This window comes from Ailuropoda melanoleuca, chromosome 6 (assembly GCF_002007445.2).
Source record: "Ailuropoda melanoleuca isolate Jingjing chromosome 6, ASM200744v2, whole genome shotgun sequence".
Classification (NCBI taxonomy): Eukaryota; Metazoa; Chordata; class Mammalia; order Carnivora; family Ursidae; genus Ailuropoda; species Ailuropoda melanoleuca.
This window is the reverse complement of record NC_048223.1, coordinates 72,457,245-72,469,525: the sequence shown is the minus strand read 5'-3', so window position 1 is coordinate 72,469,525 and position 12,281 is coordinate 72,457,245. Positions and strand designations below refer to the sequence as shown.

The following is a 12,281-nucleotide window of genomic DNA, read 5'->3' as shown; positions in this document are numbered from 1 at the left end:
TGACACAATCAAGCCAGCCAGGGAGGATCTGGGGAAACTGCATTTGAGGCCAAGGGAGCAACCAGGGAAGAAGCCACAAGGTGGGTAAGCATGGGAGGTGGAGGGGGAGCCGCCTTTTGAGAGGGCAGCAGTAAGAGATGATGTCAGAGAGGTGGCTTCATGAGCCAAAATCCTTCTTTCTCCAGAGCACAGTAAAATCTCTCTGCTCTGAGCTCCTAATGGTACTAAATCATGTACTGTTTCATGCCTAGGACAGTGGTCCCAGCTTTTCTGATCATACACTCCTAACAGAAAAAAAACACACTAGTATATACTCATATATAAATAAACGTTTTTATATTTTATATGGTATAAATACATCCCAAGATAGAAATTTAAAAAATGGGATTAATTAAATATCAGCAGAATTTCTAATCTTTTCACATACTTTAATGGACTGTCTTTGTGCTGTTTGAGGAATATCACCCTGGTTTACGACTCTGGGTTAGTTTTTTCATGGGTGTTGGGTGTTATCTCCACAACTGGATTGTGAATTCCATTAGGCTAAAGGCTGTCTTACTCCTGATGTTTTCTGGCACACGGCTGAACAGATGGAAACAGTAATTACTGGTGAACACATAGACAAGGAAGCACCCGTGCAGAGGGTCTTCGCTGGGAGGAAGGGATGGGTCCCATGACTTTGCTGTTGCCTGGAGAAAAGATTCCTTGTCCCAGTCAGGGTTCAACCGGGGAAATGGGAACCACTGTGTGGACTATGGAGGAAGGAATTTATTATAAGAATGAGGACTTATACAATAAGGAAAGAAGCTAAGAATGTAAGGGTTCAGAAGGGGTTGCTGAAGCATCAAGGAATAGTCACTAAGCAGCACTGGCTTGGGTGAATGAGGGCTTGCAGGGGAATCTGGGAGACATGTATTTCCAGCAGCTAAAATACGACTGGGTGGGGAGGTGTTGGTCAGTAGAGCTGGCAGTCGGGAGGGAGGAGTAGATACACAATGAAAAAGTTCAAGAACAAACTGGAATGCACGTGCACCTCTGTGTCTGTCTTTCATGGCCTCTAACCTGCAATGATATTCAGAGCATGGTGGGTTCACTTCTGCTTTCCAAAGCTCATATAACTTCCTTTTGCCCACCTCAGATCCAGAACGACACAGGGAAAGGCATTCTAAAAAACACAGCTTCTGATCCAAATTTACCATAGAACAGTGCAGCACATCCCTCGGATTGATTCCCTTTGTTCTGCTTCTAGACTCATCAAAAAAAAATCATGATAACTGATTTATCTTCTCAAAGACCTCAGCACCAGGAAAGGAAGGCCCTGGATGGTGAATGCAAATATTCCAGTCACTGGAAAAATAGAGCATCCCCTGAAAATTAACACTTTAAAAATGTGTCTGTAATTACAAAATTGAACCTCAAACTGTAATGAAATCACCAAATTTACTACCCAGTAAGGCCCTGAGCAGCAAAAGGGAAAAGGAACTCTTTTGAATTTAGTCTTCTCTCCCTATTCCTGCTCCCTTTATGGAAGAGCAGGAAAATAAAGCAAAAATGGGTGGAAAGAAAGGAGGGGTGAAAGGAGGGGGGGCTAGTCTACATTCTGAACAATTGCCACAGGTCATTTACCCAAACAAGCATCTATATACTGCATTTAACTGTGTGCCAAGCACAGATCTAAGTGCTTACAAAGAGTAACTATCCAGTCCTCACACCAAATCTGTAAGATTGGTACTATTATTCACCCTCTTTTTAACAGATTAACTTAAGAGGAATGGAGAAGTTAAGTGAGTTGCCTAAGGTTGCACAGCTGGGATTCGCATCATGACTAACTGTAGCTTTATGCTTAAAAGATTCCAAAGATGATTCATTAAGTTCATTTTCATTATCATTTGTGTAAACTACTCACAACATGTAGTATTAACTGTCATTTAAAGAATGACTTCCTTAGGGACCAAGCAGGGTTCTTTACAACTACAGTCTCATTTAACGCTCTCTACTGCCCTGTGAGGTAGGTGTTACGATTCCACTTTGCAGAGGGAAACATAGAAGTGATTTGTGCAAAAGCACACAGCTAGTTGACAGGAGATACAGGACTCAAAACGGACTCCAAAGATGGTGCTTCACCTAGACGCTAAGAGGAGGCTAAGATCCACTATGGAAAAGAGTGTGTGCAGAGTCCAAACCATGCAAGTCAGTCTGGCTCATGGCGACGAGAAATTAAATCAGACTATCAAGCCAGAATTTTCAAGCAGTGTGTGAAGTAATGGGGGTTGGAGAATCACCTGGGGCACTGTGGTGAGCCCATACTTTCTGGAGATAAGTGATCATCTGGGGCCTGGGACAGGAACCCCTGCATCCTTGTCATCTTTCCTTTAAATAATATTGCTCCTATTTTTCTACAGGTGTAAGCTCCTTCTGCTTCTCCCTCTCCATCTCCATCTGCCAGTTTTGATTTCTGGCCAACTCTGAGGTGTACAGTAACTGCCAGTTCAGCTGGTAGGATCATACCCTCGGTACAGAAACATTGTGGGAGTTTCTGACATGCATGTCCTTCAGGCTCAAATGGCTGTATTTTTTGGTAAGAAAGAATTAATTTTGCATTCAAAATGTGGAACTAATGTGTGTGTTCTCTACAAGGTGAGGGAATACAGATCATTCATATGGGTTATTCACTACGAATGCATTCATTTTATAGCATCTATCTCTCATTTACCTAATTTATTTTTCCAGCCATTCAGTGTGTGTCATGTATTACCTTTCATTGTCTAAGGACCGTGCTGGACGTCAGCGTTATATAATAAATAACACGTCCTTTAAGCACAAAATTTCTAATTTTATTCTTGAAATCTTTACTAGTGACTTGTCTGACTTTGGGAAGTCACTGGTGGATCTCAGTTGCCCCACTGTAAACTGAGTGGCTTGTATTAAGTGATCTTATAATTTGAAAACCTCCAAAATCAAAGGACACAGATATTAATAATACAGTCATTAAGTTGCTCAATATCTCTGAGCATAGTGTTTAGTTTCTATATCTAACCTTCTCCTCTATAAAATAAATGGGAGGTACTAGAGCAGGTGTGAAAAAATGTATTCCAAGGAAATTTGTGAATAGGCTTTTCTAGGAAAAAAGGGTTCTGTGTTCAAAAATGTCTAGGAAATGCTAGAGTCAGTAGGTTTCTTTACCTTAGGACTTCTCAGAAACTTTACTATACCAATTCTGCTTCATGCCTCTCCAAGCAGGAGATAGCAGATATGTTTCCTAAACTTACTTGACAACGAAATCCTTTTCCCCAATAGCCTCTTTGTAGTACTAATAAATTATCCTTCAGAATACATTTGGGAACTGTCTTATTGTACACACTGTATACTCCTAAGTCCCTTCATTGTAGCAATATTCTCTATCCTGGATCAATTTCATGTCATGGATATCTGCTAGTTTACGTTCTTATGTGCTGTGTGCGTATTGTTATTTTTCCTTTTTCTCTTCAAGTTGTGCTTTTGCTTCTCTTGGTGCACAAGCTATAATCTCTCCAAACTGAATATATGGCCTGCAAAATCATGCATCTTATTAGCACTTTGAAAAATAGTGTACAGAACAAGCGCACAGTATGTTTTGTGGGGGAACATTCCAGAGAGTATCACAGAGGAGGCTCCTTGGGTGAAAGGGATGAGATAAGCAAATACGAGAAATAATAGGATTAATAGGGCAGATTTCCATAAAAATTCAAAAAATATATTTGACATTTTGATGATGAAATAACATAGTCTTTCCTGTCACAGGACTACCATTCCTGACCAAGACTATTAGGACTCAGAGTAACAGAGCTGAGTGGCTCCTTGCAAAAGTCTGTGTTCAACATCTGTCACGCTGGAGATCATTAATGTTCAATTGTATTCTATTGTCTTCATGTTACCCAACTTCATTTCACTGTCATTGCTTCAGCTGGGGATTAATCAACTATTTATAGGAAGATTGGACTTGGGAGTCAGGGCATTCACAATGGGGTTTCAGTCTGAAGCAATGGTGAGAGAAGAAAGTTACAGTAAAAAGATTCCTGCTTTGTGAGAGTTTGTTGAAAACTGAATAAAACAAAAATATCTGAAAATAATGCTGTCATAATCCATATTTCAAAAGGAGAAAGGACATATTTGGTGTTCCTTGAAGAATCCAGAAATGATCCTGGCTTGCATCTATTTGGAGCTGGTTTCTTTGCCACTTTACTATTCCTTAAGAGCTAGAAAAAAGCTGTGATGAGAGAATCAAGTTAATGGGTTCTCTGTATAAATCAGATCATTATCAATAGTGGAAATCATGCTTCGTTATTGCTCCTGAGGACAGCTGATACAACTGAAACATCCATGGAGTATGGAATATTTACAGCTATTTACGAGATGGGGAAAAATCTTCCATTAGGAATTATTTTTAAAAATCTCACAAGTTACTTAGATGTTTCCATTTTGCACATATATGTGGATTATTGGTTTTATTAGATTTAAATGTCAAATTAAATAATTACCATCTCAATATATGTCCCCAAAACATTTATGAACTTCTTTCAGGGGAAATGGAGTATAAATTCTGAGTTAATTTGCCTAAGTATCCAAACTCATGCAATCCAACTATATAATTAGAATATTTTTGATATGCCATTAATATCTTTTGATATGTTACAATAAATTATTCTGCAGAAAACAGTCAAATTATTTGGACAGTAAAATTCCAGGTCTGCAATATTAGGATCTACTAATTTGTCCCAACTTACTTAATAGCTTAAATAAAAATGTCAATATATTAGATCGGCATTAACCAAAATTGTCATACATCTTGACAAAGCTAAATCTTCTTAAATTTTTAATATATCTCTCACTTCCAAGACCAACATGTTCATACAAATAATTTCTAATAATTGTAAAACCTCCGTTAAGTTTTTGATGTGTAAGCTTCTCGCTGATATGGGAAAAATCGACCAAGCTCTTTGCCCCACCCCCACCCTGTTATTCTTTTGGGGACAGCCAGGCCACTCCAGATGGTGTGTTACTGTTGGACATAGCTTTGGAGAAACTTCAACAGACGAGGCTGTAATGTCAGGATTTCGCCGTGCGTCGTTCCCCTTCCCCCCCCCCCCCCCCGCAGTTCCCAGGGTAGGAAGGTGCTGAGATGGAAGCCCAGGGACGCCCGCCCACCTGCCACCACCTGTTCCCTCCCTCAGCCCTCTGCTATAAATTCTCCTCCTTCAAAGATTTATCCAGCACTGTCCGACAGCTACTGCAGAAAAAGCGCTCCTTCTCTGAGCATCTGGAAAGATTTCGTCTTCCGGAAAAAGAAGTCTCAGGCTTTCCCAGAGGACTTGAAAGACCTTCCCCAAACCAGCCACAACCAAATTCCGCAGCAAGAAGGTTCCCTTCTCTTTTCCAATCTCACGTTGGGAAAATGACTTTCTCTTCAGCACCTCAGTTTCCCCTAAATTTGAGCAAGTGAAGAGACATCAATCTGGTTATCCAGTAGGACGGAAGGCGGGGTCCCGTACTCCCCACTGTAAACTCTGATTCCACGCGAGTTGCTTTGTGTATGACTTACTCGCTCAGAAGAGCCACGTTGGGGAGCGGCTCGTTAGACCGGCTCGCGCGCAGGTGCTAAGCGGACGAGTGAGCTCAGCGCCTCCCTCCTTCCGGCCGGGGATGAAGTCCTGCAAGCCCAGCAACCCGGCGGCGACACCGCCCGCTGCGCCCCCTTGCGCAGGCGGTGCCGAGTGCGCGGGTGCGTGCGCCGGGGCTGGGCGGCTGGAGAGCGCGGCGCGCAGGCGCCTGGCGGCCAACGCGCGCGAGCGCCGTCGCATGCAAGGGCTCAACACGGCGTTCGACCGCCTGCGCAGGGTAGTGCCGCAGTGGGGCCAGGATAAAAAGCTGTCCAAGTATGAGACCTTGCAGATGGCACTGAGCTACATCATGGCGCTGACCCGTATCCTGGCCGAGGCCGAGCGATTCGGCTCGGAGCGGGACTGGGTCAGTCTTCACTGTGAGCACTTTGGCCGCGATCACTACCTTCCGTTTGCGGGCGCGAAGCTGCCGGGTGAGAGCGAGCCCTACGGCCAGAGGCTCTTCGGCTTCCAGCCAGAGCACTTCCAGATGGCCAGTTAGGGCGCGCGGCCCTGCCGGGCGGAGATGCTCAATGATCGAGTTCCGGGGCCGTAGCCCTTTCCCCAGTAGGTGGCCTAGGATGCATTCTTAGGATAAAATAGTAAACTTTCAGGTTACTTTTATTCGCGTCACCGGTCTTATGGACACGATTTTATTGCCTTTCTCTTCCTCATCAGTATTTTGTAGATTACATTAATGGACCTGGTTGCTGTGAAAATAATGCCCCCTTTCCCCTTTTTTTGGACGACTTTGAGGAAAAGCAATCTTAAAAAAAAATAGGATTAGCCTGGGTGGCACCGTGGTTAGGCGTCTGCCTTCGGCTCAGGGCGTGATCCCTGCGTTGTGGGATCGAGCCCCACATCAGGCTCTTCTGCTGTGAGCCTGCTTCTTCCTCTCCCACTCCCCCTGCTTGTGTTCCCTCTCTCGCTGGCTGTCTTTATCTCTGTTAAATAAATTAATAAAATCTTTAAAAAAAAATAGGATTAGGCTCTACTGCAGTTTTAGTCCTCGGAGAAATAATCACTTTCTTAAACTTTTTAAGTTTGACCTGTTCGGGTGAAATTACAGTATCCATTACTTGTGTATGCTTAAAACAGCTACCTACCTGTCGTGTAAATGCATTTATGCTTAGTGCGTTGTGCGTGTATGCATGAAGTAGTCACACTTTTTTTTTTTTGCTAGAATACATGGGCGTGAGTGCTCTGTATTTTTAAATGTACACATTATCAAAATATAGATTTTGTAATATATAAATAAAAATGTGGGTTTGCTTTTCATGCCAAGTGCCCTGATAGTTTCCTGATGGCAACAAAGGCCTATTTGGGGGCGATGACATTGAGTGCTTCCCTGAGTGAAGATGTGGAATGTTTAAATCTAATTGCACCGATTGGCAAATGTGCCCTTTTGTAATACTTTGTTTTAAAAAAAAGAAGACAAGCTGATGAGAATACAAATAATTAATTTGAAAGCTTTCTCTGTGAGCTTGGAAATATATATTTTTTCATGTTTTTTTTTTAAAGGTTAAATTGGTTGAAATAACATTTAGCTTTTAAGTAACTAGATATACAATTCCTCAATATTTTATTTAAGCCAGTTACTACTAATTCCTTACAGGTACCCGAATATGTATATATTTGTTCCTATATAGGAATATATATATGTTAGTATTATGTATAAATATAACTAGCACTGAGAAATTAAAAAATGTTGCATTTGTAAGTGATTTCCTTTTAATCAGTACAAGCGAGCAAAAGGGCATCACTACCATCAAGGCTAATCAAGTTTAGAGCAAAATAATATGCACGGTATTGGTTTGAATTACTTTTATAAATTTGCTTAACCATTGGATGAGTAAACCAAACCCTTAATGTAAAGAGTGACTTGGTGGTCAACAGCACTGCATGCATTATTAGAAGTAATAATAATTAGAAATAATAACTAGAAAAAGCGGGACTCTAACTTATGTGTGCATTTGGCATTTTTCACAAGTCAACAGAAACAACAGTGACATCCCCCAAACTTATTATGGATTCTGACACCTAACATGAGATGCAGCCACCTATTTGCAATTTATATTTAATTCTATAGAAAGTCTTCATAGAATTTTTACTTAGTTATCCCTAATTATCAAAATCCATTTGGTTTGTAAGGAATCAAAGTGTCTTCCCCAGGGCATAAACTTCAACTTACAAAATCCCAAGTGTATCTCTAGAAAGCTTTGAGAAACCAGTGCTGAATTTCCCTTTCCTTCGGATATCCGTTAAAAAGAACCTGAGGCGGCCTCAGGACTTTGCTTCCTCACTGCAAATTTGAGGGTAAAATGTTTAGGCTCTTAGAAGACACGATAGTTTACACTACACAGCTCTAGAAGAGACAATGTCAGGTCCTCTTTCTGACCACACTCCACACCGCAGCGTGTACTTTAACGGCAAGGCTCTGGGCATCTGCCTTTCTTAACTATTTGGGTACAATAGTTCAGACTCAGAAAGCTTCATTAATAACCCCAGTAAGTTTGTACAGTTTGAGAATGAATCAAATCAGTACTAAAACATGTATTAATTAGGAAAGGCCTCTAAATGTATTAAGATGGAGTCCTTTTTCCAGTAGCGTTCATATCCCACTCTCTAGACTGTAAATACCTTGTAAAAGAGAACTGTGCTTTTCATTTTATCTCTATGGCTTTTAGTATAGAGGGAAAGACAGAATAAACTCTCAATAATATTTCTTTTTTGATTATTAACAGTAGTTTCTTAATGAAATTGAACAATTTATTAAAAAGTTAGGGTCCTAATCCTGTGTTTCTTCTGCATCCCCATTCTCCAAAAAGAATGGGAATCTCTCCATCAAATATTTTGCCCATAACTGCTTGTTCTGTGTTTTTGAAATCTCCGGAAGCAATTTAGTTCTTACCAAATCCCTAGCTATCCACCCCACTTGATGTACTATCTTTTCCTGGAAGACATTTGAGGGAAAAGTAAATGGGTCTCAGTGATCAAATCCAGTCTTTGATAAAACTCCAGAAACCGTACATTGGGAAATCCATTACGATTTATGCATTAGGAGCTTGGATAGCACAAGTGTAAAATCTTTTTGAAGTTAAGATTCATTATTATACATAATAGATTGTAGGTTACCAAAACACTTAAGAGTTGCTACAGTATTCTATACTGTCTACATTTGAAAAATCTGTGTTCTTTCTAGTTTGACAACAGGGCATATTGAAATTCAAAACCATTCTTTTACCCGAGGTCCCTTTTAAAAAAAAATCCAACAAATATCAAGCACCTACCCGTATCCAGACTTACTCAGCACCACCCTTGCCCTTGGATCTGCAGCCAAGAAGAACACACACGTACTAATCAATAAGCAGTCCTAAACAGAATATAGCTGAATGCTTCAACAGAGTAGTACCAGTAGCATTATGCCATAAGCACTCTTAAGAGGGAACATTAAATAATGAAAGAAGACTCCCCTGGGCAGGTTTTCAGTTTGACTAGTTATTATATCTGGGCTTTTCCTATGTGCTAGCTGGAGGCTGAATCCCCAAACCCCAGGGTCAGAAGTCTTGAAGAATCATATACAAATGAATAGGGCTATCAAGATGGGAAAGACCATCCAAGCCAGTGGTTCTCAACCCAGTCTGCTCATTAGAATCACACCTAGGAGTCTTGAAAAAAATACCAAGTCTGGGTCCCCGGCTCACTCAAGAATTGATTTAACTGCTCCAAGGTGAGGCTTGGGCATAGTTTAAAATTTTCCCCAGGTGATTCTAATGGGCTGTAAATGTTAAGAACCACTTAAAAGAACAACATGTACTATGACACCATTAACCTCATTACCAAAAACTGATGATACTGACTTCAAACTTTTGGTATTTGCAGATGTTAAGAGGATCGGGCTATCTTTTTAAACATCCAATACAGCCCGTTTCTTAGTTAATGAGGTGGCCTTTATATTAAGGAAGATCTAAAATTTTTGTTAGCTATGAACCAGATAGAATGCATTTGGGTTGTGCTAATAGAACTGTAGAATTCAACAGTAAGGCTCAGTTACTTAAATTTTGCCAACTTACAGTAAATGCGAAGTGCTGTTTTTGGACTGAATTTGGCTAGCCTCTGCTCTCTGCATAGGCATCGCTAAAATACCTCTTTTTGCTACCTACGGGTGAAAACAATTTCAAAGTGCATATAAAGTCATAAATACATGACCTGTCTTCTCACATCAGTATAACCCATTCCCTTCTCTGGTCATGAATACAAGTGAGTACAAGCTCTAACAATTGTTTTATTGAAGTGACACGGGTCTTTAAGATTGCTATTTTAAACTGGCAGGGTATCCAAAAACCGCCTGAGCTGAAAGAAAAACACTGAAAGCAAGAATTTACCTATCTCACATACATAGTCTGGAACCAGATACAAAGCAAAACAAACCCAACAATTAATTGAGAATAAATAAAATTTTATTTAATTACTAAAGAAACAGTCCATCACATCCTCTAAATTGCTTTTTAAAATATCCAGGTTGAATTAAATACTGGTTCTTAATTCTTATTTTTTCTTCTTCTAATTGCAAAGTTTCCAAACAAAACACAAGCCCTAAGAAATCTTTAAGAAAGCACGACTAGGAAACAGTAACAATGTCATGGAGAGGACTGGTCTACCGGAATACAGTACCACATACCTTCTGAAGAAAGACACAGTTTATGCTCACAAACATTTGGGCTTAAGCGATCACTTGTTTTCAGTTCCACAGAATATCTAACATGCATGATGCAGAAGAACAGAAATAAAAGCCAAGATCCATTAATTGGTTTTTAGTAATGGAAGCAAAACATACTGTTTATGTAATTCACACATTTCAAAATGGCTGCTATAATCGTTTTTCCATTAGTATTTCAATAACCAAAAAAGTACTTTAGAAAATAAGTTGACTCAAGCTTCCGAAGATGGAAGCATACCATGTTTGTAAGAGGCATCTCTCAATTCTGATTTAATTATGTTAGCTATGGGCGCTCCATGCCTCAGTTGAAGTGTGTGTGTGTGTGTGTGTATGTGTGTGTGTGTGTACATGCCAGTGAGCATATGTACATCCTTTGCCAGTCCTCACGGCTGAAATGAGTCATTGGGGTTAAATGCAGACGATGTAGCCGAGAATGCAAAAGCAGTGGCCAAAATCTATGCTCATTTTTGTGGGTCCATATCTATCTGTTACCCTAAAGTTGATTCATTTCAACATAAGGCCATTGACATGCTAGGATGGAACGTTTTTTCACTGGGGTCTGGAATAGTACAATGAAGTTGTCCTGAGCTGCTTAAGCCAGAAAGGAATACAGGAACTCCTTTGCTCTTTCTCTGTGGGCTGCAGAGTCATTATTTCCACTAGCTTCAGTTGTGGACACAGGAGCCAGAGTTCCCGTAGGCTATCCTACCTATGCCAAAATAAATTTTCCGGGAATCTGCCTACAGAAAGCAGATAGAGTAGTTCTTGAATTCCTTTGATTTTTCTCTAGATTCTTTTTTTTAATGTATACCATCTTAGAAGAAGATTCCACAATTATGTAATACCTTTCTAAAGAAAAACAAAGTAGTGGGGGCAGGAAAGAAGTGTGAACCTTTAAAGCAAATGTAACTACTTACTTTGGAGAAAAATATTTAAAAATTTTCCGTTGGAATAAAGAAAAAAAAATCCTGCTATTACTTTTTTTAGGGTCTCCGAAGTAAATTCTTCATAAATGTTTGTTTATCCTAGCCTCCATCCTGGAGACTTTCAATCAAGTATTTTGTTTATTTTACAGATAAAGAAATAAGAGACCTCAGAGTTATAGAAAAATCAGAGACTGTGTCTGAAATTCATCTGAATTATTAAAATCCCCCTTGAATTCCTACAAATAAGGAGCTTTCCTAATGTTATTAAGTATTTTACAGATTTTTAAAAAAAATCTCAACAGAAAGGTAACAAAGGGAGAAGGGTAGGTTAAGAAACTTGATGCTAAAGATTGGAAAAGTAAGTGAAAATCAGAAAAGAAGATAAAGTGTCTCTGAAATAAAAATACTGAAAAAGTAAAATTTCATTTACCCACGTGTATTTAAAAAATGCAGTTGCATGCAAATTATTTCATTTGAATTATTTTAGGGTTTTAACTCTCCTTAAACACAGTAAAACCATTTATACTCTGTACACATAAACATTTAGTAATCTTTTGGTAGTGATTGGTATATACTAGCATATGCTAGCTGTATAATTCAATTCAATACTAGCATATAATTCACTGAATTCTTGCACTATTAATTGTGGGAAAATTAAAAGAATCTTCTAGTTTGCAGATAACTCACTGAATCTGTGAAAAACATCAGGTTCTTTGGAATTTTGGAACATTGAAAAATTCATTCTTACCATATTATATGAAAATAACTTATGTTTCTTATGGGTATTAAAACACCTCTTTTTTTAAAAAAAGATTCTATTTTTAAGTAATCTCTACACCCAACGTGGGGCTCAAACTCACAACCTGAGATCAAGAGTCGCATGTTCCACCAACTGAGCCAGCCAGGCGCCCCAAAACACCTCTTTATTGTATCTCCATTGATTTTCAATCTAAACTAATCATGTCTTTCCACCCCCATCTTTCCCATCTTTAAGTCTCA

The 12,281-nt window shown here is 39.5% G+C and overlaps 1 protein-coding gene across 1 annotated transcript; it reads left to right on the top strand.

Annotated features, from left to right (window-relative positions):
- Positions 1 to 5,585: 5,585 nt before the first annotated feature.
- ATOH7 (atonal bHLH transcription factor 7) lies at positions 5,586 to 6,422 on the top strand. The gene has a single exon (XM_002913740.2). The coding sequence runs from the start codon at positions 5,680 to 5,682 to the stop codon at positions 6,136 to 6,138; it is 459 nt and encodes a 152-aa protein (XP_002913786.2). The 5' UTR covers positions 5,586 to 5,679; the 3' UTR covers positions 6,139 to 6,422.
- Positions 6,423 to 12,281: the final 5,859 nt, after the last annotated feature.

Bases quoted from the DNA above. Each gene is read 5' to 3' on its own strand.
- ATOH7 (XM_002913740.2), top strand. From the start codon at position 5,680: ATGAAGTCCTGCAAGCCCAGCAACCCGGCGGCGACACCGCCCGCTGCG.